At 43.7% G+C, this 25,614-nt stretch overlaps 1 protein-coding gene across 3 annotated transcripts in view; it reads left to right on the top strand.

Annotated features, from left to right (window-relative positions):
• The window catches only part of PIK3R3 (phosphoinositide-3-kinase regulatory subunit 3), a 134,694-nt gene that overhangs the window by 94,297 nt on the left and 14,783 nt on the right, over nt 1-25,614 (top strand). For 2 of the 3 annotated variants that reach the window (XM_059727775.1, XM_059727776.1), the window contains 5 exons: nt 17,093-17,204; nt 20,026-20,124; nt 20,956-21,136; nt 21,733-21,858; nt 22,956-23,098. In XM_059727775.1, the coding sequence (XP_059583758.1) occupies nt 17,093-17,204; nt 20,026-20,124; nt 20,956-21,136; nt 21,733-21,858; nt 22,956-23,098 (661 nt within the window). Of the gene's footprint in view, nt 1-1,651; nt 4,331-17,092; nt 17,205-20,025; nt 20,125-20,955; nt 21,137-21,732; nt 21,859-22,955; nt 23,099-25,614 lie in introns of all 3 variants that reach the window. The other variant, XM_059727777.1, reaches the window with a different exon arrangement.

The raw sequence follows: 25,614 nt of genomic DNA, 5'->3' as shown, positions 1-25,614 counted from the left end.
CTGCTTAGTTCTTACTTGTGACCGTAAATGTTAAAGAATATCACTTTTCACCTGCCAGTTATGTACCTTAATTCAAACTTGCTTTGCAGGTGAGGAGAACGTAGCCTTCCTACCACAAAGTGAGATTACAGTTTGCTGGAATAGGGAAGGACTGCTTTGAAGGGCTGAAACCTTACATTGCCAAAAAATACTTCCAAGTTATTTATAAATGAGGTGGGCAGCAGGGTGCATTTGGAGTGTAAGGAGCTGTACTCTGACCATGGGGCTTGAAAAATGTAAGGCTGCTAAAGGTGGTAGAAGCTAAAAAGAAATACCCTTATGGGGCGAGACCAACCTTCCAGCTCTCTCTGCTAATGATGGGATGCATTTGGTTTGTTTTTGAGTGATTTAATTCTGGAATTTGTCTGGGTGGGCTTTCTTCTTGTATCAAGTACCGGCTAATATGGGCCTAAAATTGAAACTCTGCTGCTGCCTCCTACCCCTCCCACTTGAAAGAAGGCAGCTTCTGTTGAAGTGCCAAGCATAGTTTTCCAAGCACTAGCAGCAGTCAAGGTGATAGGATTCTCATTAGTTTTGTTGTCCAAAGGCAACAAAGGTTTTGGGACCAAAGGGTCCTAAATATCAGAAGTGATATTCGTCTTAATTTCACTGCAGCTGCAGTTCATGAAAACTGAGCAGCAGCAGAGATGCTGGATCTTTCTGCCTGCAGACATGTAAAGAAAGCATTTATGTTGGCTTGAGTTTGATTGTCTTTACAACCGTAAGAGTTGATAGTTGCTGTATTTGTTTTTCTTTTTACAACAAGCTTAAATTTCTCAGAAATACTTTTTAAAATTGATCTACTACTTCCTCCTAGAAAAGCTTCCTGGATGAGGTGCTGGGTTTTGAGGCTGAGATTATAGGCTATGAAGTTAAAATGTAAGGGCATTTGTACACACGGTTATACCGCAGCACTTTTAAAACCACCCAGCGCTGCCACACCTACATTCATATAAATGGTGAAATGTGCATCAGCCCTGAGAATGGCGGTGCCACGCTTTTGAACTAAAATACGTTGAAGGTGTGTTGGTTCAAAAGAGCACCGCCACCGTTTTTATGTGCGCTGATGTGCATTTCACCACTTATACAACTGCACGTGGCTCAGCACAGTGCATGTCAGCTCTCATGCAGAGCAGACTCCATTAATCGAGTCTCCTCTGACATGCAGGATCTCTGGCACATGGCAGTTCAAAAATGCATGTGTATAAATGCCATAAGAGCTGGGACTTACTTCTATAACTACTAGGTCTTGTATAATCTCTTGCTGACTGCTCAGTTGCTATTCAGTGGGTGAAAAAATTAATCTCAATTTCATAGATGTTTCTTGGGATGGATACCTCCTGTTCTGTCTGTTTAACAGGATTTCAACAATAAACTAATGTTGGTTGAACTTCTGACAAGACATATAATGAATCTGCTTGGCAAATATACCTTTTCTATTTCCCAGCAGGCAAGAACCAGAGCATTCAGCAGTCTAGAAAGCAGGAAGTGCCAGGGCCTCAAGGATGGAGGTTCCAAGGCCCCTTCACCAAGCAGGAGAAGAGGGGGGGTGGTGGTGGTTGGTGACTCCCTTCTGCTGGGGACAGAAACACTAATCTATTGTCTGGTTTAGGGTCCCAGGAGGTTTGCTGTCTGCCCGGAGTCTGTATTCAGGATCTTGCAGAGAGACTGCTGGAGATCATCCTCAGACCACTACCCTTTCCAAAGATACCTCCAGGAATGACACTGGGCAGATCAGAGGAGATGGAGGTTCTTGGCAGCAGAATTAAAAAGCTCAGAACCTGAATGGTGTTCTCAGTCTCCCCAGTAGAAGGCAAGGGCCCAGGCACAGACCATCATGTCATGGGACTAAACGTGTGGCTTAAGACTGTGGGGTTGACCTGCCCACTTTTGGAATCTTTGATAATGGACAGAAATCTTTCTGGGAAGAGGACTACTATCAAGAGATGGGATCCATCTAACCAGGACTGGAAAGAGCATCTTTGGGCATTGTTAGGTGAACATAGTAAAGAGGGCTTTTAAACTAGGTTCCACAGGGAATGGTGATCAAAGCCCTGCAGCAACAGAGTAGAAAATTCAGAGAAAAGGACCAGAAGAAGCAGCTCAACCCTAGGGAAATTGCCAGAGCTACAGGATAACAGCAAGTGATTGAAAAGGGAAACAAATAGGTCAGAATGTAAAATTCGTTTTGGGGGGGGGGTGTATACAAACACAAGAAGTATGGAGAACAAACAATGAGCTGTAAGTCACAGCCTATGAAAAGAACTATGAACTGATTGGTATTTTAGAGACTTGGTGGAACAGCTCTTATGTCTGGCATGTCCTTTCGAAATGATAGCCCTCAATATTGACAGGGTTGGGAGAAAAGGTGGTAGTGTCACCTTCTGTCAAAAGTGCACACACTTCTTCCCCACTTCAGCAGGGAGAAGATGGCAGAGCAGAACATATAGTGTGAAGATAATAGGTGAAAGATTCAGTACCAATATAATAGTGGGGATTTATTATAGGCCACCAAGTCAGGAAGAAGAGTTAAATGAGGCCTGCTTCAAGTAGGTAACAAAATTATCTAAAAGTTGTGGGAGGGTACTGATGAAAGACTTCAATTTTCCAAGCATCTGCTGAAGAGCAGCACAGCCAAACATGAAATGTTAAGCCAGTTCTGAACTTGTGTGGAAGACAGCTTTTCTGTCTGGCTTTTCTGTCAGCTTTTCCAGAAGGCTGAGGATGCAACTGGGGGATTATCTCTCCTGGAACTTGTTCTGACCAATAGGAAAAAATTGGTAGAGGATGTGAAGGTGATGGGGAAACTCGAGGCAGCGATCTTGTTATGAGTGAATTAATGATCCTGAGAGAGTTCTGACCTCAGACCAGAGTCTAGATTTTGCAAAGGCAGATTTCATTTTACTGGGCGATGATGGGCATGGTGCCCTGGGAAGACAGCTTGAAGGATAAAGGTGCCTAGGAGGGCTGGAGGCTTTTAAAAGACACAGTGTTGGAAGCCCAGCAAGAAACTGTGTTCCAACACAGTGGAAATATAAGAGTGGCAGGAGACCAGTGTGGCTGCACTAGGAGCTTCTAGGATGCCTCAAATGCAACTGGACAGCATTCAGGCAATGGAAAGATGTCCAGGTCATCAAGGAAGCTTACCAGGAAACAGCAAGAACTTGCAGGGACAAGACTAGGAAGGCAAGGGTGAAAAATGAGCTGCATCTGGCAAGGGAGGTTAAGGACAATATGAAAAGGTTCTGCAAATACTTTATTCAGAAAAGAAAGAACAACAAAGCTGTGGGTCTGTTGTTAAATAGCCAGAGTGAGCTCTTAGCAGAAGATGCAAAGAAACTAGAGCTAATCAGCAGCCACTTTTCCTCCTTCACAAAGAAGTTCAAGCTACAAAAGTTAAGGATTATTTGGATAAGGAAAGGTACAAGGTGAGGGAAGAGATTACAAAAGAAGAGAGCTTTTGAAGGGACTGAGTGAATTGAAGTCAGCAGGGCCTGATGAGCTGTGCCCCAGGGTACTAAAGGAACTGGCAGAGGAGATCTCAGAGCCCTTGACAGTGACATCTGTGAAGTTGTGGGAGATGGGTGAGATACCAGAAGACTGGGGAAAGCCCAGTGTAGTTCCCCTCTTAAAACCTGGGTTACCCTTGCATCAATACCGAAGAACTTAACTGGAGCATATTGTAAGGAAGTCTGTTTACAAGTATCTGGAGGAGAAATGGCGATCACCAGCATGGATTTAGTAAGATATTGTGCCAAACGCACTTGATCTCCTTTTAACAAAGTCACTACTTGGTGGAGGAAGGAAATGCAGTGCACACAGTGTATTTGGACTTAGCAAGTCTTTTGACAAAGTCCCATATGATCTTCTCATAAGCAATTTAGAGAAATGTGGCGTAGATGAAACTAAGATGAATAGACAACTGGTTCAGTAGTCACAAGCAAATAGATCCAGGAGCCTTCAAGTGGCATCTCACAGGGGTCTGTCCTGGGCCCAGTGCTGTTCAACATACTTATCAGTCATTTGGACAATGCAGAACTAAGAAGGATCACCAACACATTGGAGGACAGGAGCACAATTCAGAAGGATCTCTTCAGATTGGAAAGCTGGGCTGGAGCTAACAGGCTGAAGTTGCAGCAAAGTCATTTTACATTGGATGTGAGGAAAAACTTCTCACTTAGAAAAGTGAGGCAGTGGAACTGATTGCTTAGGGAAGTTGTGGGATCTCTCCATTGTTGGGGTCTTCAAGAAGAGATTGGATAAGCATTAATCAGGGATGATCTAGGAATAGGTATATCTGTGGCTTACTGTGAGTTTTCCATGATTTTGAGGTTTGCTGGCTGCCTTGGGACCAGGAAGGAATTTTTCTCCCTCCTGCTGCTACGTGTGATGGGGAGGAAGAAGTTAGCCTTCCTCAGAAGCATTGGGGGGTGCCTGTAGTTGAGGCTGAGGACTTAACTGGGGTGTGCCATTGCTTTTGCTGGGACTTGCACCCATAGATTCCTGGCTAGAAGGTCTTTCCCCTCCTTTCCCATGGAAGATCAGGGTGTTGTCTTTTGGGTGTGTCAGGGTTGACTGTAGTTTTACTAATAGGTTTGACAATGAATTTGTATAAGATGGTTTGGATAGGGAAGATCCTGCCTCTGGCAGGAGGTTGGACACTAGATAATCTCAGGAGGTTCCTTCCAGCCGTACTCTTCTATGATGCTGTGACTACTTCTTTTTTCTGTTTTTTTTTTTTCCAAAGGAAGAAAAAACTGCTGTAACATGAGATTCATAGATGTTAGGGTCGGAAGGGACCTCAATAGATCATCGAGTCTGACCCCCTGCATAAGCAGGAAAGAGTGCTGGGTCTAGATGACCCCAGCTCGATACTCATCTAACCTCCTCTTGAAGACCCCCAGGGTAGGGGAGAGCGCCACCTCCCTTGGGAGCCTGTTCCAGACCTTGGCCACTCGAACTGTGAAGAAGTTCTTCCTAATGTCCAGTCTAAATCTGCTCTCTGCTAGCTTGTGGCCATTATTTCTTGTAACCCCCGGGGGCGCCTTGGTGAATAAATACCAATTCCCTTCTGTGCCCCCGTGATGAACTTATAGGCGGCCACAAGGTCGCCTCTCAACCTTTTCTTGCGGAGGCTGAAAAGGTCCAGTTTCTCTAGTCTCTCCTCGTAGGGCTTGGTCTGCAGGCCCTTGACCATACAAGTTGCCCTTCTCTGGACCCTCTCCAGGTTATCCGCATCCTTCTTGAAGTGCGGCGCCCAGAATTGCACGCAGTACTCCAACTGCGGTCTGACCAGCGCCCGATAGAGGGGAAGTATCACCTCCTTGGACCTATTCGTCATGCATCTGCTGATGCACGATAAAGTGCCGTTGGCTTTTCTGATGGCTTCGTCACACTGCCGACTCATGTTCATCTTGGAGTCCACTAGGACTCCCAGATCCCTTTCCACCTCTGTGCCACCCAGCAGGTCATTCCCTAGGCTGTAGGTGTGCTGGACATTTTTCCTCCCTAGGTGCAGCACTTTGCATTTCTCCTTGTTGAACTGCATCCTGTTGTTTTCTGCCCACTTGTCCAACCTATCCAGGTCTGCCTGCAGCTGTTCCCTGCCCTCCATCGTGTCCACTTCTCCCCATAGCTTTGTGTCATCTGCAAACTTGGACAGAGTACATTTGACTCCCTTATCCAAGTCGCTGATGAAGACATTAAAGAGTATCAGTCCAAGGACCGAGCCCTGCGGGACCCCACTGCCCACACCCTTCCAGGTCGAGACCGACCCATCCACCACGACTCTTTGGGTGTGACCCTCTAGCCAATTCACCACCCACCGGACTGTGTAGTCATCCACATCACAGCCTCTTAGCTTGTTCACCAGTATGGGGTGGGATACCATATCGAAGGCCTTCCTGAAGTCTAAGTATACGACATCCACCCCTCCTCCTGTGTCCAGGCATTTCGTAACCTGGTCCTAGAAAGAGACTAGGTTGGTCAGGCACGATCTGCCTGCCACGAACCCGTGCTGGTTTCCCCTCAGCATAATTTGCCCTGCCAGGCTCTCAGAAATGTGAGCCTTGATAATTTTTTCAAAGACTTTACCAAGGATGGAGGTGTAGTATTCTTACCCTCTTAGCTTTTGTGTAACTGAGATGATCTTGGATTTGTAAATGTTACTGAAGCCTCAAATTTGAGATCTCATTGTGTAAAAATATAAAAGGATGGCAGGGGCTGTGAAACTAATACCTTTCATACCTCCATGAAGTGAAGTTTAAAAACCTATTAGTCAGACAAAAATAAAAGCAATTAAAAGGGGCACAGAATGAAAAACAGTTCAGGTGAACTAGATGCATGCAACTACCGAGTAGTCTTTGGAACCATGTAGCTAGTAACTTGGCTGGGCAGAATCATTCCTGGCAGTGGGCAGACTGTCACTGAGGACAATAGGAGTCTTGCCTACATTGAGAGTTATCACTGTACCCACTGTTATGTGTATACTTGTGTGACACTTGCTTTTATTTTCCTCTGTTCAGTCAACTTGTTCTGCAGATCATTTCTCAAGTTGTAAAAGATACAGCTGATAAACCGTTATTGCTAGGACCTACCAAAATCGCGATTTTTGTGGACTTCACAAAATTTGGCATTGCTTGTGAAATCTGGGGTGGGGGGGACTTGGTGGAAAGAAAGTGTTCTTAGGGACCGCTGGTGCTCCTCGGCCAGTCAGATGCATGGGCCTGCCACGGACCGCCCACTAAATGGCTTCCAGCCCTATATTATGCCTGCAAAATTGGCTGGCAGCCGCCCCGAATTCGGTAGGTCCCTAATTATTGCCATTAATGCATATTCATTGGCAAAGCTAGGTATTTGTTTTAGAAGGGTATTCCTACAGCCATGTTCCTGATGTCATCTTGTGTTAATCATTCAGCGAGTCGTTCTTTCTAGGCCTTTGTTTCAGTAGGGTTCTTGGATGCTGTCACCTTGGACCTTCATCAGTGTTTCTATGCTTCACAGTTTGAGGTTGGATTCATCTGATGCCAGAAAAGTGTTTTTTGCTATGTCAGAGCAGGCTGTGAAACTTGGCCCCATTTAAGAAAAGGTGCATTTAAAGTAGCTTTTGGGAGCTCCTCCTGGTTTATAAATATATAAGCTATAGAGTTTAGACTTGACTGGAGAACCAGATTTTATTGTCTGTCTGAGAAATCACTGTCAGTCTGCTATTGCCTTGGGAGGCATTAACTAGTCTGCTTTTCATCTTCCATTTAAGCATTTGTAATAAGCATCTTGTCATAATTTTGGGTGCCAAATTGAGACTTGCACGTAGTTATGTAGCAGAGAACCGTATTCTTTCCTCTTCCCTGTAACATACTGCATCTTAATGGAACATTGTTGAATGGGGGAGGTTTGGTTTATGGGGGACAATGTCACTTATCTATAACTTGTTACATTGGTAGGTTTACTATTGGTGTACTTCACTGGTATGTCCAGAAAGCAGGGGGAAGTGTTACGGTGTTTTAAGTCTACAATAAATAATTAATATATGTACTCATGGAGATCAGGTAAGGTCCCAAGTGACTAAAGGGGCAAATATAGTGCTTTTCTTTTGAGGAAGGGAAGAAGGAGGATCCAGGGAACTACAGACCAATTGGCCTGACCCCAGCTGGTGGTAAGATCATGGAGTTGGGTCCTCAAGGAACCTGTTGCAAAGCATCCAGAGAAGAACAAATAAACAGCCAGCTTGGGTTCACCAAGAGCAAATCAAGCCTGAACAACCTGACTTCCTTCTGTGATAAGGCAGCAGGTTCTGTGGAGGGGGAAGAGCAGTAGGTGTGATATACTTTGGCTTTGTCATGGCTTTTGACACCATCTCCCATGACATTCTCGAGCTAAGGGAATGCAAACTAGACTAAAGTGTACTGTAAGGTGAATATGTAACTGGTTGGATCATTATATTCAACAAAGAGACATGGAGCCACTCTCAGCCCTCCTCAGCTGAGAGGAGGTATTAAGTGGGGTTCCCCAGGGGTTTGGTCTGGATCCATTATTGTTTATTACCTTCACTAATTGTTCAAATGATGCGATCCAGTGCATGCTTAGCAAATTTGCAGGTGACTTCCAGTTGGGTGTAGTTAGATCTGCTGGAGAACAGGACTAAGATCCAGAATGACCTAGATAGATTGGAGAAATGGTCTGCAATCAATCTGATGAGAGTCAACAAAGTTCATCACGGGGGCACAGAAGGGAATTGGTGAGTATTTATTCACCAAGGCACCCCCAGGGGTTACAAGAAATAATGGCCACAAGCTAGCAGAGAGCAGATTTAGACTGGACATTAGGAAGAACTTCTTCACAGTTCGAGTGGCCAAGGTCTGGAACGGGCTCCCAAGGGAGGTGGTGCTCTCCCCCACTCTGGGGGTCTTCAGGAGGAGGTTAGATAAGCATCTAGCTGGGGTCATCTAGACCCAGCACTCTTTCCTGCCTATGCAGGGGGTCGGACTCGATCTATTGAGGTCTCTTCCGACCCTAACATCTATGAATCTATGAAAGGACAAGCCCGAAGTCCTACACTTGGGATGGAATCACTGCATGCACAAATGCAGGTTGGAGGATGACTGGCTAGGTCGCAATACTGTAGAAAAGGACCTGGGGGTTACAGTAGACCATAAGCTGAATATGAGCAAGGAGTGTGCTCTTGTTGCGTGTTTTTTTTTTTTTTTTTTGCAATTGGCATACTAGGTTGTATTAACAAGAGTATCACTTGCAAATCAAAGGAAGTAATTTTCTCTCCAGCACTGCTGAGTCCTCTCCTGGAGTATTGTGTCCCATTTTGGGCCCCCACACGTCAAATGGGATGTAGACAGTTTGGAAAGAGTCCAGTGTAAAGCAATAAAAATGATTAGGGGCCTGGAAGGCAAGGCTTGTGAGGAAAGACTGGAAGATTTAAGTTTTTATTTACTTTAGAGAAGGGAAGATGGGGGCAGGGTGGGGTGAGAAGGGATTTGATAAGTCTTCAAACACCTGAAGGGCAGTTGCAGAGAAGATGGAGATGGGCTTTTCTCTGGCTGTATGGGACAGGACTAGGAGCAATGGCCTCATGCTTCAGCAGGGGAAATCTTGGTTGGAGATATAGGAGCAACTTTCTGACTATGAGGTGGTCAAGTATTGGAACAGGCTACCTAGAGACATTTCAAGAACAGGTTAGACAAACAGTTCGGATGGTTTAGTCAGTGCTGGTCCTGCTTGGATCAGGGGGTTGGACTAGGTGACCTTGTGAAGTCCCTTCCAAGCCCTACTCTTCTGTGATCCTAATAAAGCTAAAATATGGTCTGGAGACTTCAGCCTTGGGGAAAAATGCATATATTATTAAAAGCCTCTGCCTGTCTCCTTTGAACAACTAGTGTTGCTAGTTCCACCTCTGCTAGCAGCCCAAGAGATGTTGTCCAGTGCTGGGGAGTGGCAGAATGCCATGAGGATCCAGAGCTACTGCCCCACTTGTCCTGCCCTAGTTACCCTACTGACAATTAGTGCTGTTAAGTATCTGCCCTGATTAAGCTCCTGCTCCTGAACACTCACTAGGCTGCCATTCTGGACCCCAGCATATAGGTCCCATCAGCTTTTAAACATCTGTTATGAATACAATCTAGCCACTGCCTTAGGTTTTGGCAGACTGCAAACACACTCGAGGTGGAGATCCTATCTGTCACCCTTTCTTGAAAGCTAAGAGCTGTTAGTCTCGGGTAGGCCTGTGACTAGTATCAGCCCACCCACATTCCCCATGGTTTAGTAAACCCCTTATCCTACCTTTGTTTTGTCCCAAGAAGTTCCTCTTTGAGCTAACCATCAGTATCTTTTCCCTTGGCTGTTCCAGACCTGGGAAATATGTCAAACAGACCTGATAGTAGAAGGTAGAGTTTCTGTATCAGTCATTTAATGACGAAGCAGTTTAATGAAACTGATGCAAATTCCAAGTTGTAACTGAGTAGATTCCCCAAAATATTACAGCTTCCATGTCTTATTTCCTTGGTACCCACCAATCTGGAACTATCTAGTGATCCAGACTGCATTGTTGGCAGCTGACATCCAGAAATTGCCAGTTTGTGGCTTCAGGTTTTTTCGGCATCTGCATGCTATGATCTCTGTCTGCTCCCTGCAGGAGACTAGAGCTTGGATCAGTAAGTTCTCTTCAATAGGACAAGGTGTAGAGCCTTACAGTGGAGGAATGAGAAGCAAGAATGCCTGTGAAATGACTCATTTGCTGTTACGGGCTGCAGTGAATTAGTATGTTGGGGAACATCAAGTTTGAGTTCGTAGAGTTGTCCTAAGCAGGGAAGCAGTAATACTGGAAGAAGTGGACTCTGACAGTAATCCTTCAATCTAGAGAAAGCTAGCTTGCATTTGTTGAGTGGGAAGGGTGGTGGTCAGGAGCTAGCAAGGTAACTCCATGTGCAATTCCATGTAAGGAGCACTTTTTTGGCAATAGAGAGATATGACCTTTGAATGGTAGACTGAAAAGTCTTCCATGAAATGGAGGCTAAGTTTCAAAAAGCTTTGTTTTAGCCACCCTCAGTTTCAAAAGCAGTTTGTAGTAAACCCCTTGGTTCTTATTTTGTTTCTGACCAGATTTCTATAGGTTAGAGCTCCCCTCCACAGAGTTTGGACCTGGTGTGTAAGTAGTGATATGGTTAGTCCTTTCCCCAGAACTTCCAGTCTTGATTTTTCCCTGGTACAATTGCGTTGGCTGACAATAGCTTCTCACAGTGAAACCATGGTTCTTTACTCTCAAAATTGCTTTCAGCTTCTCATATGCACAAATATATGAATTCTCTATTTTGAATAGAAGTCAAGACCTCCTCGTATGCATGAGGCACAAGGACTTGTGAAGCTTTAGTTTTTGGACCTAACGAGGGATGTAAGAAGTGCAGTCCATCTGGCCATGTTGGCACAGTATATCTGGAACTGTATTTTGCAAAGTTAATCAATGCCAAGGGAATTTACTTTTAAATCTTTAGCATCTTGTGTCCACCATTCTGGAGCAAACCTGCTTCTTGGTGTCTAATAGTACAAAATGTGTTAAGAGCTGCTTTGTTAACATTTACAGTTAAGTTTTATTAAACTATCAAATCTTTCTGGAAGAAGTCAGTTGGGGAGGAATGAAGATTTAGCAGCTGACAAATTTGAAGGCCACATACTTGTCAGTTCACTTCTGGGGAAAAGTAGTAATCATTGTGACACCTAAATTATACCCTAACATGGTACATTTAACTTTACTTAAATGTTCCAGAAATCTATGGATGTGAATACCCTGCTCTTTTTTCCTTTCAAATCAGCTCCTTGCTACTGAAAGACTAACAAACACAACAGGTTGATAAAGTATTTATAAGTATGCCTTCTGATTGAATTATGTGCCCCTATCCTCACTCTCTAGCTTTATAATCTTTTATAGATGGAAGCAACTATTAAATAACCAAGGAAGAGAGATCACTGTGCTAGCTCTGCTAGGATTATTGGAATTAACAGCAGATATGCACATAATCTTTTTTTAAATTGACCTCTGAGGCATGGAATCAGAATAGTTTGTACATGTACGCTGCCTTGTACTGTTAAGTGGAACTTCTCTGATGGCACCAATGGTGGGGACCTGCACTTCTGAAAAAGGAAGACTGGAATATTCCTGTGTGAAGTTTCAGGTGTTTATGGTGTTCCACTGCGAAGTAATCACAATGTCTTGGATCAGACGGTGGTAATAACACATCGCCTCACTGCCCTCCCAACTGGTCCTAAATGGAGGTAGATATTTCAGCCGTATTCCTTGCTGGCAGCCCTGAGGGTTCTCATTCCAGGGACCATCTTGGGAGCAGGCGAGCTTAGGCACTTCTGTTTTTAATTAATTAATTAAAAAGGTGTATTTCTACCTTGTTTTCTGCTTGAATTCGGACAAACACGGCTAACTACCCCTCTTTGCAGATTGGTCATAGCCAATAATCGGTTTGACTTTGGTGAGGCAGTGTGGCTGAGAAGACAGTGAACCTTTTCTGTCTCTGTTAAGCACCTTACTTGCTTTGCCAACAAATATATGAATAAAAGGCTATCTAGCTTTACAGGTGAGAAATGTTTTTATAATCTCTTTTGCTGTGGAAGGTATGTAGATACCATAGCAATGGGTATGGTAAGAGCACATGCATAAAACCCCCCACACCAGCTTCCTGAAGCAATGGAGGTTGTTTTTACATGACACAAGGGCAAATAAAAGGGAGTGGAAGACTAGTATCTTTAGTGGGCACTTAAAAGTCTGTGGCAAAGTGTCTGACTGGATGGGATTTATATAATCAAGCTGGTAAAGAGGAAAAAAAAAATTAAGCAAAATGGGCTGTCATGGGGGGGGGGGGGGGGACGCCAGTTCCTCAGAATTACTTGACAAGTATTGTATTTGTAAAGTTTTCCATTTCAGTGAACTCCACAAATACAGGCCAGGCTATGGTGGAAACCTGCCTGGTTTCTTGCAAGCATTCCTGGCACTTCTGAAATAAAATATCATGGAGTTTCTGTTGTGTGTCAGTGTGAGTTGACTGTTGCTCCAGATTTATTTTACTTTTTTTATTAAAAAAAATTCTGAAAAATTGTATTGCAAAGTGGAAAGTCTTGGCCAGTCCTGTTGCACACCTACAGCTCTCCTCATTGCCTAGGTTTTGTGAGTTTTTGTATTAGCTTTTTTATGAGGTAACAACCTGCTTCGTAGTGAAGTCTTCTATGTGTTCGTAGGGTTTTCCTTGAGGTTAGGTTTAGGATTAGGGTTGAGGATTTGACAGGGATTTGTGAAATAGAGGTACAGCTACTGACAGAAAATTCTGTGTCGGTAGCACTGCATGAACCCCAGTTAGCAGGTGCACGTAAAACTTCTTGGTTACAAGTTTAAAAAAATCACTTAATAGAATTATAACTAATTTGTGATGAACAACGTTTCCTCTTTTCCCTTTTCTGCTTTTTCCATGTGCAGTACAAAAGTTTTTCAGTTCCAGCTTGAATAGGTGATAAAAATGACCCTAGCTACATCTTACGAGGAAAACGGCTATTTGCACCAGAGCTCCTCAACATAAACTTCTTTTTCCTGTTTTGAGTAGACTGGTCAACAGGAACAAATAAACTACTAAGGAAAGTTGAAAGAATCTAATTAAACTATAGTGCAACCTCATTATAAACCTGGGTTACAACAATCCCAGCAGCGGGATCTTTTCTTTTTTTTTTTTTTTCATTATGATGATGCAGCCGATCCCTTTTATAGCAAACACTTTTTAATGATGTTTTCTCCTGGTCCCATGGAGGTTTGTTATGACTAGAGATTGTACTTGCATATAAAGGGCATGGAATGTATGTGGAGTGAAATTTCACTAACTCTTTTTACTTTTTAATAATAATTTTATGATTTTTAAGCAGATGTTATAGTCCTAACTATGGAGTAGCTTGGTGCTTCTGTAAATGCCACCTCAAAAAAAAAATAGAGCAGTAGGATTTCCACCTTTCCTTTCCCATTTTGATTAACCAGCTTTCTTGAAGCTGGTATCCAGTTTGGGTTTCATTAGTTCATTGTAATCCAATTGCCCCAAAATGTGTAGTGTGAGGGCAGAGGTGGGGGGTCTAACTACCCTTTTCTAGAACTCCCAACTAACTTGATGAACATCCTGTATGACACAGAATTGACCTAATCATACTGGTTAGGAGCCAGGGTTCTTTCTGCATAATAGCACAGCAAGAGGTAATCGGGTAATCTTACATTTATCAAGGTCTTTTATGTGCTTTCCAGTGCATAATTTATCCCTAGGAAAATACCAAAAGAAAATGAATTAAGCTATGTGGACCTTCTTAGTCTTACTGGCATCTGTTTTAAAACTGTAAATTAAAGTTTAATTAACTGGTAGGCTTTTATCTTGTATGCAGATACTGCCGCCAGAGAAGAAGCTGACTGATGAACTAGATGCCATTTGGTGACTTAGCGTAACAAGAATCAAGGCATTTTTGCTTTTTTGTGTGGAAGTTATTGTGTTGACTTGGACCTTAACTGCTCCTGAATTAGTACAGCTAAAAAAAGAAACTGACGGTTGCACACTTCCTAGATTTACACGATTCTTCCATTAAAAAGGGGCAGAAAAAGTACTGTTTAACACTTCTAGTAAAAAGGTGAAGTAAGTCAATATCCACTGTAACTAGTGGTACACTTCTTTGCAGTTGCATCAAAGGTTATTTTGGTATTCATTTGTCTAGTGAGAAGTGGAGGAAATTCTAGGAATGTTTGGCTGACTTGCCTAGCTCTTCGTGCTTTTTCTTTTATAGTATTTAAATTTTGGAAGCTTGCAGCATCTAGTCTCCCTGTGCACTCAAGAAAAAGGCTTCAGAACAATCCCTTTGCTGAAGTCTAATCAATATGCTTTGGTTGGAAGCAGAAATTTGGTTTCACTTCTGCAGAGCAGTTGGGTTAAAACTACCTGCTGGAAACAGCAGAGCTACATTCTGTGCCCTGACGTCAGCAACATACGATCCCAACGCTGTCCTGCCATTGGCCGAAGTGCTGCTTTCATTAAAAGATTAGCTTTTTCCAGCTGACTCTCATTTGGGATTGGGGTTTAGCTCAGAAATCAGGTTGCTGGTGGGGCTGGGGAGAAGTTAGAGCTGCAGATGAGAGAGCTCCGGAAAAGCAGTGTAGTGGGGGAGGGTTAACATACTGCCCATGCATGAGAGAACTGATCTGTAATTTGGTGATGCATGCCAGGCAGGCACTGAAGTCCGGATTGGATTGGATCTGATCTGATCTGATCCCTGCATGGATACAAGGGGAGAGAGGTCTTGTTTTGTTACTGGGGTTTTTTGTGTGTGTTTGTGGAAAAGAGCTGCTAGTTGAAGGTCTTCTGTGGAAGTTGGATTTGTGTTTTCTCTTTAATATTCTTATGGAAACAAAGTCTCCTTTCTCATTTAAGAGCGAGAGATGAGTATATATGGGGGGGGGGGGGGGGGCAGGTGCCTTGATCTGGATTTTCATTGCCATTGTTGTGAAAGGAGACTAGCTCTCCCAGTACTCCAAGCAAGGTACATGAAGGCAGTTTTAATTCCTACTCAGTAATACTTGTATAGTATTTTGTAGTGTTGTGCAAGCAAACTGCAGTAGTTAGCCATAGGGCCACATTCGGTCATAGCTCAAGCAAGTCACTTGAGACCACTGGTGTTGCACCCTCCATGCACAAAAGCTGATGTTGGCTCACGAGATTCCCAGCTGAGCTAGCAAAAAGACTCCGGATGCTGCAGCTTTAACATTCAGGCCCACAGAATGAATGCTGCTATCTGAATCGGGTGTTTGGTCAGCACCCCCATGGTACAGTCACCTGGGTCAAGGTTCAGGTTTAGTTTAGATCTGCTGAATCCAGGCACTTGCTGGTTTGTCTGGGAACAGTGAAGTTACTGTATGCCGGCTGGTCAGCATGAAATGGCATTGGAAACTGCAGTTGGTGCACTTTTTTTGTGGGAGGTGTGGTTCAGAGGTGAACAGAAAATGGCTCTAAGTAGCACCTCTCCCAATGTCAAACCATCCTGAAGTGGAACTAGACATCAAAAATCTTGTCAACTGTCACAGTTGCACTCCTGCCTGTGCATTAGGATTGACCATTGGCAAGGCTGTAGCTCTTCACATACCCCTCCTAGCAAGCAGTTTATTAAACTGTTTTTGGCAAATGTGCTAGCTGTTGTACCACACTAGACTGAGAATAGTACTTGGACTAGTACTTGTTTCTAAATGTTTTAGAGTTGGTCTCATGAAAAGCTTAAATTCATTTTAGGCTTTAAGATTGCATAGCCCTGGGAAGGGCTTTGAGATGCATTAACAACAGTATTTTAGACTTCTATTAGTTAGTTGAGCCCCAAATGGCAGCAAATGATGATGCATCAGCTTAGCTGTTACTGTCCAGGCAGCCTAGTATGATTATATACACCTTCATTAAACTAATACAGTGCAGTATGTAGGAATTCAAACTGACAATAGGGAAAGAGCCTCAATATTGTGCATGTTGCCCTCACTGCCTATTTGAGAATGCAAGTAAAAGATCTCTGCATTGAATGCACTACAAGGATTTTTCACTTGGTTACACTTGCCCTGTTCTGTACTCGGTTAGTTGGTTAAAAACAAACTAATCCCTGTCTGAAACCAGTTCTGTTCTTTACTGTCTGTGCATTGATACCCCTTTGGTTCTCAGCTTGGAGAGCTGATGGTTTGGTTAGGGCTAAACTGGTCTTGAACTAGCCTTCCTCCCCTCCGGCTCGCTTGTCTGGCAGTTTCCAAGACCAAGTTGAACAGACACTTGGCTGAGATGGTTTAGTTAGGGCTGATGCTGACTTGAGTGAGGGGCTGGACAAATTACGAGACATGCCCTCGTGAGGCCCCTTCCAGCACTACTTTCCTCGGACCACCATCCTAAACATTGTGTTGTGGGTGGAGGATGGGCACCATGCTCCAATTTTTCCCTTCGCTCTCACCATCCAGAAAGGCTGGCCTGGCATAGGAAGGAGGGCATGCCTGCATTTTTTGAAAAGCTGTAGCAAGGATCACCGCACACAAAGTGCAGCTTCTACAGCAGCCCCCGTACTCTGTTTCCAAGCTGTGTCCTTAGAGCCACAGTCTAGCCCTTCATACATTGTTTGGCAGTGTGGTGAGCAACTCATTTTTCCAGATTATCATGATTTAGCTTGAGCTCTTAGAGCAAGAGTTTGCGCTTCAGTGATCTTTCCCCCACATTTATTCCATTTAGAGAGGAGCTCAGCTCGCTTGTCATATGTTGGAATGGTATAAAGGACTTCCTCTTTAAATTATGAAACCCATTCATTTTGGGAGAGGGAGAGAATGCATCTGAGTTCAAGGGGTCTGCCCCCCCATTAGTCACTGGCAGGTTTTATAACTTTTCCTTTGCTAACACACACACACACATCATAAGGCAAAGCCAAAAATGCAGTTTAACTAAATACCTTGACTCTGTATTAACCTCTAAGGTTCTGGTAACATGGGGTAAAACAATCTGTTCTTCTTTTTCAGCTCTTCCTCCAAAACCTCCAAAACCAATGACTCCAGTCAACACAAATGGGATAAAGGACAATTCCAGTTTCTCTTTGCAGGATGCTGAATGGTACTGGGGGGACATCTCAAGGTAAAGAGCATTCATATTTGGAGTAGAATGAGCTTTTTGAGCTCTGCTCCCCTCTTCAATCTGTTCATGTTCTAACAGCATTTCAGAGCAGGAACTCATTCAGGCCCAGATTCAGCAAAGCATCTTATTGTGCTGAAGTACTTTACTGAATTGAGAGCAATGTTTTGCATTAATTTGCTCAATTATCATTAGTTGGAGAACAGTAGCTCACAGTCTTGATGCTGGAAAGCTAAGTTCTTAAGTCATGCCACAGAATTAAAGTTGCTTTTAATGTAGCTGTTGGGGGCATGAAGAAAAGCTATCCAGAATATATTGGCTGAAATAATATTCTCGGATCTAGTACTTTTTCTTTAAGAAGATGTTTTTAATACTAAATAACTGGCAATTGATTTGTTTTCATATTATTGAATAGAAATATTGTCTGCAAAGCTGTTATGGTGCATAAACTTTTAACCTGGGGGTGTCAAACAGCCCACAAGCCAGGTCCAGTCTGTGGAGTCAGTGTCTCTAGCCTGGTGAGCTACTGGTGGTCACTGGGTGGTGTGGCAAGGGGCTGAGGAGCGTGACCTGCTGCAGAATCTGGGGCCCTTCAGCCCAGGTGGACATGGCCATTAGTGGCAGGAGGGTGAGCAAGGGCTGACCCAGCTGTGGTTGCACATTAGCCACTTTGCCCATCACTGTGGCAGCCCCAGCTCCTCAGCCAGTGGGCCCCACAGCCCTGTACCAGAGCTGTCGCTGCTGTGTGCTCCATGCTAGAGCCAGAGCTGCTACCCCAGCATGAAACATGTTTCCAGCTCCAGCTCCTGCATGGGTTGTACAGTGGGAGCAGGAGCTGCCACCACTGCATGCACCAATTGAGTACTGGAGCTGCTGCTACCACCAGAGTCACCCCTTGCCCTGGGCTGGATCCAGCCCTCTAGGAGCCCCATGGTGTAGATCTGGCCTGGGGCAGGAGCAGAGTTTGACATCCCTGCTTTAGACTGTCAGGACTGCAGCACCCACTGGATTAGTCTAAACCTTTTCCCTAAGCCAGCCACCTGTAACCTACTTGGCAATTTCCTTTGTGCTTGAGAAAAGAAGTAGGCTATGAAACAGGCTCAGAATGTGAAAGATCAATTATTTGGCAGACTAAGCTGGGAAGTGACTACCTTTCTACTGTCGACTTAATTCCTTGGCTATAGTCGTACAAAAGCGCTGGGATGTGGAATTGGTGGAGGGAAACAAAGGTGGGCCTAGGTTCTGAGCAGAAAGGTTGAACTCTATTGTGCATAATATTCAGCCTTCTTTCCTTTCACATGATGGCAAGTGTTTGGCAGTAACTTTGTTATCCCCACTAACTGCTTGGAGCCCTAACAAAGGGAAATAATCTTCCAATCCAACTTGTACTACCATTTCTCAAATAATCGCATTCTAAGCTGATATGAATAGGGAATGCCACAACTGAGGCATTTAGTGAATAATGCTAAACCTTCATTGCAAAATCCTGTGGTCTCACTTCACTCACACTGGTTCTGCATAGGTTTTGCTCCACTGATGTTACTAGAGCCATTGATCTGTCTGTAAATATCAGGATGAGACCCAGTGCATATATAGGCTATGCCTGTTGGCCTTCTGGGCCCACTGCTAGGGTCTCCTGTGTAGAGGAATTGAGATCCTTAGTCAAGACCTTCTAGTGTGAGCTTTGTCCTCAGCCCAGTGCACTGTTCTAGAGAATGTATGGCAACCTTTCCAGCTAATTTTGCCCGTTAGAGATGAATACAAACTTTTATGGCTCAGGATTATGGGAAAGAATACTTCTGTATTGAGTGCCATCAGTATCTGATGATTGGAATTGCTCTTCTCAATGGACAGTCTTTTAGGGTAGAGAACTGCAAACAAAGGATGCTTGAAAGGAAAAAAACAAATTCCAATAGCAACATCTGCACTAAAATATTTATGATCCCATTCACATTTTTTAAATGAATTCCATTTTCTGCCTTTATGCATGCTGTTGGGGGTACGTGCTTCCAGTCTAATATTTCTACGTTGCTTCTAAGATTCCTATGTCAAAGGTACAATAAATAGGAAAATATGGCACGTAAAGCAGGTATCCTGAAAGTTTAACTAATGCTTTAAAACTCGGTGTTTTTTGTTTTTAAAATGTTGTTTTTGGAGCCGTTACCAATTCCATAAAAGCCTCACTTAATTAAGAGTCTGTGACCCAATTATCCCCTTGCTTGGGAGTATTGTAAGTAAGGAGTAATTCAGCTGAAGCTAGTGGAGTTACAGTGGTCAAAACTGCTGTAAATGAGAGCAAAGCTATGCTGTGTCGGCAGTGAATAGCCTGAAATTCAGAGCTGTGTGATAGTCTGGTCATCTGGAGTGACAGTGCCAATGCCAGTTTCTTACCATGTGGGATCTGACTTCACAAAGGGCACCTATTTCCAGTGTGGATTTAAAAGTGAGCCAATACAGTGAAAGGTTGTAAACTTGGGTGAGTTGTGAGGCCCAGATGCTTCTGTTGCTTAAACGTAACTTCCTTTCTAAACAGCAGTTGAGTGCAGTTGCTGTTTTTTGCTGAAACCATACAAGTTCAAACCTGCTTAATATTTCTATTTGGCCTTTATGGTCACCTTATCTCCTATAGAGATCCTGTGCTTGAAAGGGGTGTCTTAAAAAGTAAACATTCAGTCCTTAAATTGCATAATATTTTGAAGGCAAAATAGGAAACCTAACACCTTACACACCCTGGCTTTGACCCCAGTCTGAATGTCTGTCTGAAAGTGAATCAAACTTCTACCACTCTTAATTTTACCCTTCTATCAACCTTTCATTTCTCCAGAGAAGAAGTAAATGACAAATTACGAGACATGCCAGATGGAACATTCTTGGTGCGAGATGCATCGACCAAGATGCAGGGAGACTACACTCTGACATTGCGGTAAGTATTGGGGCTTTCATAGGGACTTTCAGGTGCCATGCTAGGATATTAAATATAAACATTTACGGGAAACTATTTCACAAGGAGTCTTAGTAACACTTTCTTGTAAATTCAGAATTAAGCCTTTGAAACAAGCAAACAGATGACCAACTGCCATGTGTCTTCCCAGTGTTTAGGTGGACATTACTATATGAACTAGCTCTCTAGTTGTAAGTGTGGTGAAAAGGAGTTCTGTAATGTGTTGGAAGTCCTAGTAGGAGGGAATGGAGTCTGATCTCACTCTAGAGTATAATTCTACAGAATCCTTGACTGTGTTTACCAAAGGTGGAATTTGCCATATCTTAGCTCTGTGGGGTAAATGTTTGCCTTTCCTTGGAAATCTTAAAATCCCCTAGAGCAGGGATCAGCATCCTTTAGGAAAAGTGGGCAGACATAATGCCATTCACTCCGTAACTTCCAGACAAGTTCGGGCTTTTTATATGGCTCCCTTGCTGGCCCTCGAGCATCCATTCTTCCGGAGAATTTCTAGTTAAGCTACATCTTAAATTCACTAGGTGGGTCCCAGAATGTACATGGCAAGTGACTTTTTTACTTCGTTTGAACATCAGGAAATACTGAAGTTTGTGGAGCCTGTAACTTATTCTTTATATACTACTGAATATTAGGTACTTTTACTTGAAGTGAAAGTAAAAGATTGACTAGTTTTTCAGGTTCTTATCTTAGAATTGCTCTGTCGTCTCCATGAAGAATGTTGGTATGAGTGGCCACAGTCTGTGTTGGGAGGAGATAACGTGCACAACAAAGCATCTAAGCTAGTATTTTGCCTTCCAGGAAGGGTGGCAACAACAAATTGATCAAGATTTATCATCGGGATGGAAAATATGGTTTTTCTGATCCACTAACATTTAATTCTGTCGTGGAGCTGATAAACCACTACCGCCATGAGTCTCTTGCTCAGTACAATCCAAAGCTTGATGTGAAGTTGATGTATCCGGTATCCCGGTACCAACAGGTGAGGTTTCCAGATAGAGGCAAACAACTGATAGCTTATACATGTGCTGTTCATTGGTTTTCCTGGTCATAAAACTTTGACTTCTTCTTTGTTTAGAGCCAGGGCTTTAAGCTGATTTTTCTCCCCCCCCTCCCCCTTCTTCCCTACCCCTATTCCCTCCAGGCTATGCAAGACTCTTCACAGTGTTAGAGCAGGTTTCCAAAAGGTCTCTGTGTCTCTCTCTAATAAAAAAAAAAAGCTTTGATCTCTTTTCCTGCCTGCATTTTTCCTTATTGTCCCCCTTTTTCTAAGGGGCCACTAGGCAGCTCAAGACCTTAAGTATTCGTTTTGGTTTAATTAATATTCTTTGGTGCTGTTCTCAGAGTTCCGTATTCCTGAGTACTTGCCTTTTTAACAATGGATTTTTTAATTTATTTTTTTGCTTTGCCAGATCTGGCCGTCTCTGCCCTGTACTTTTAGAAGCTTAATGTAAAAATAGTTGCAAACTGAATCGCGGAAATAGGAGTATTTACTAGGCAGACAAGTAAGTAATGCTTGAAGAAATAACTTTAACTAAAGGCTTGCTTGCTTGCTTGCTTCTTCTCTGGCATGTGTAGGATCAGTTGGTAAAAGAAGATAATATAGATGCGGTTGGTAAAAAGCTTCAAGAATACCACTCCCAGTATCAGGAGAAGAGTAAAGAATATGACAGACTCTATGAAGAATACACCAGAACATCACAGGTTGGTTCCTAGACTGTCTGGTCATTACAGCAGCTGTCTGACAAACATAACTTTTATCCCTAGGAAGACAGAAAAACAGGTTACTAAAAGAAAATGATTGGCAAAGCCACATGTAGTAAACAACCTGAGGAAATAAAGACAAAGCCTAACCAAAAAATATTTTTGGTTTTTTGTCTTGTAGTGGGGCAGGTCAGTTTCCGAGTTATCAATTACACTTCCTTTATTGACCAAATGTTTTATTCTCTGAGCTTCTGTACTATGGCATAGCACAGTGGCAGTGGGGGAAGAGTATCAGCCAGTAATCGCACTGTCGTAGGCAGTGCCTGGGCTGTGCATTCCTTCAACAGCTGGCCAAGGGTGTCTCTAGGCACCGTATGCCCCAGTGCCTTTATATAAGAATCAAGGGCTATGTCTAGACTAGAAAGTTACTGTACTTGACAGCAGCATGCTCAAACACGCCTTGCTGCTTAGCATGAGCGGCCTGCTGAACTGGAAGTGGTGTAGCCCAGACATGCACAAAACTCACACTTCTGGAGGTAGCCTACATATAACGAAGGGGTCTTTTGAGGGACCCTCTATTGCGCTTGGGGGAACTCGCAATAGAGATATTGCTATAGCGTAACATTTCTAGGAGGAGCCATCAAAGGGCATCCTTTCAGGTTCTGTTTCGGGCAGCTTGCTGTCCAGTTTAAGGTCAGAAATCAATGCTTTGTTTTACAGTAGCAAGATTGTGGTGTTCAGACTGATTTGCTGGGGTTAGGAGGGGAATAGGTCTCATTGACTTAATTGTGTTACTGGAAATAATAAGCTAGGACCTGAAACTCGACTTGAAAGATCTGTGGTGGGTTTCTGTATTGAAGGAAACCTTATCACAAGTACAAGAAAGCCCATTTTAGCAGGAGAAATGGTTTGGGGCTACTGGTGAGGTTTTCACCCAAAAGAAAAACCCAACTTAATCAAACACTCTGACTGTACCAGAGTATTGAGATGAAGGGTTTTCAATTCAGTTTGGGAAGCATAATTGAGTTTCGCACTGTAATTTAGTTCATGAAACTAATGGCTAAGGATGCTTTTTGTGTTTAATTCTTTTCATGAAGGAAATTCAGATGAAGAGGACTGCAATTGAAGCATTTAATGAAACCATTAAAATATTTGAGGAACAGTGTCACACACAAGAGCGATATAGCAAAGAATATATTGAACGATTTCGGAGAGAGGGGAATGAGAAAGAAATAGAACGGTAGGCTCTCAAACTACTTGTGGAAGTAAACTGCATGTGTGCTTTTCCATGTGAAATAGATGCGTCATTGTCACCCCCAAGAAATTCCTTTACTAAGATCTATCTGAAACGAGGAAAGAAGTACAGCACTTTCAGTGGAGGTTCTGATCCCTGCTTGAAGCATTTCAAAAAGAAGAATTTCAGTGCATTTAACTTCCCCCTCCCCACCCCTTGCCTCTAAACTTCTATGAAGTAAGCTGTTTACAACTTGGAGCTCTCCTCGGGAAGATGTCAGGCTTGGATAAGCATGTCTTTCTGAATTCAAAGAATATTGTCAAGGTAGAAGGAAAATTGCTTTATAGCTAAAACAGGATCTAAAAACTTAACTGACATTTTTGTTCTAATACTTAAGTGTACCTAGACTCGCAGCTGATTTAAATCAAATCCCCTTGTCAGCTGTGTTCTCTTGCACATGCAGCTCTTAAGTGTCAGTTAGCAGAATTCAGTCCGAAACCATTATTCTAGAGTAGTGCTCTGGATTATTTCTTAATTACTGAACTGGCTTATTCTTAATTCTTACTTATGAAGCTGAAAAAACATCATGGAAGTTATCTTAGGTCCACATTAAGCTACAATTCTAATTGAAGTCAGTAAGGCATTTCTGTAAAGCAGTTGATGTATATAGGGACAGTAGCAGGCAGTCTTCAGTGTGTGATGTTAAAGTGATTTTTACCCTGAAAAATGGCCCTGTTTGGCTCAGTAGACCTCTTCTGGGGGGGGGGTCTAATAGTCATATTTACTAAAATAATATTATACTGAAACTTCAAAAATGTATAGAAAGACTTTTATATCTCATCCATGGACAAGAACAGAACTGTTCCTCCACAAGCATCAGCAACAGAACTGTTAACCAAATTCCAGTTACGTAGATTCATAGATGTTAGGGTCGGAAGGGACCTCAATAGATCATCGAGTCCGACCCCCTGCATAGGCAGGAAAGAGCGCTGGGTCTAGATGACCCCAGCTAGATGCTTATCTAACCTCCTCTTGAAGACACCCAGGGTAGGGGAGAGCACCACCTCCCTTGGGAGCCCGTTCCAGACCTTGGCCACTCGAACTGTGAAGAAGTTCTTCCTAATGTCCAGTCTAAAACTGCTCTCTGCTAGCTTGTGGCCATTATTTCTTGTAACCCCCGGGGGCGCCTTGGTGAATAAAACCTCACCCATTCCCTTCTGTGCCCCTGTGATGAACTTATAGGCGGCCACAAGGTCGCCTCTCAACCTTCTCTTGCGGAGGCTGAAAAGGTCCAGGTTCTCTAGTCCCTCCTCGTAGGGCTTGGTCTGCAGGCCCTTAACCATACGAGTGGCCCTTCTCTGTACCCTCTCCAGGTTATCCGCATCCTTCTTGAAGTGCGGCGCCCAGAATTGCACGCAGTACTCCAACTGCGGTCTGACCAACGCCCAATAGAGGGGAAGTATCACCTCCTTGGATCTGTTCGTCATGCATCTGCTGATGCACGATAAAGTGCCATTGGCTTTTCTGATGGCTTCATCACACTGCCGACTCATGTTCATCTTGGAGTCCACTAGGACTCCAAGGTCCCTTTCCAATTCTGTGCCACCCAGCAGGCCATTCCCTAGGCTGTAGGTGTGCTGGACATTTTTCCTCCCTAGGTGCAGCACTTTGCATTTCTCTTTGTTGAACTGCATCCTGTTGTTTTCTGCCCACTTGTCCAACCTGTCCAGGTCTGCCTGCAGCCGTTCCCTGCCCTCCGGCGTGTCCACTTCTCCCCATAGCTTTGTGTCATCTGCAAACTTGGACAGAGTACATTTCACTCCTTCATCCAAGTTGCTGATGAAGACATTAAAGAGTATCGGTCCAAGGACCGAGCCCTGCGGGACCCCACTGCCCACACCCTTCCAGGTCGAAACTGACCCATCCACCACGACTCTCTGGGTACGACCCTCTAGCCAATTTGCCACTCACCGGACTGTGTAGTCATCCAAGTCACAGCCTCTTAACTTGTTCACCAGTATGGGGTGGGATACCGTATCGAAGGCCTTCCTGAAGTCTAAGTATATGACGTCCACCCCTCCTCCTGTATCCAGGCACTTTGTAACCTGGTCATAAAATAGAGTAGGGCCTTAGGGGGCCTGAAGGACTGCACATGGGCCAACTGGAAGGGAGGTTCAGAACCGTGTATAACACCCTAGGCATCAGGGCACTAAATGGGCAGCCTCCTACAATTCTCCATCTTCTTTGGTCCATCAAGGCATGGCAGACGAGGCAGGGCAGACTGCCCTAGACAGGTGGGCAGGCCAATGATGAGACCCGACCCAGGTAAGGCCCCCTGTCACACCATGCTCCAGTCAGACTAAGAGAATGATGAACAAGAGCACATGACAACACTGCTGCTACAAGGAAGTCAGGGCAAGCTGAGCCTTCATCACTACAAGGTGACTACTGGGACATGTCAGTGAGGCTACAAAAAGGCGTTATCCTTGTCACAACAGAAAACATTTTGTGACAAACACACC

Source organism: Alligator mississippiensis, chromosome 5, assembly GCF_030867095.1.
Source record: "Alligator mississippiensis isolate rAllMis1 chromosome 5, rAllMis1, whole genome shotgun sequence".
NCBI classification, from domain to species: domain Eukaryota; kingdom Metazoa; phylum Chordata; order Crocodylia; family Alligatoridae; genus Alligator; species Alligator mississippiensis.
The sequence above is the reverse complement of the archived record's forward strand: the minus strand, read 5'-3'. Positions and strand labels throughout refer to the sequence as shown.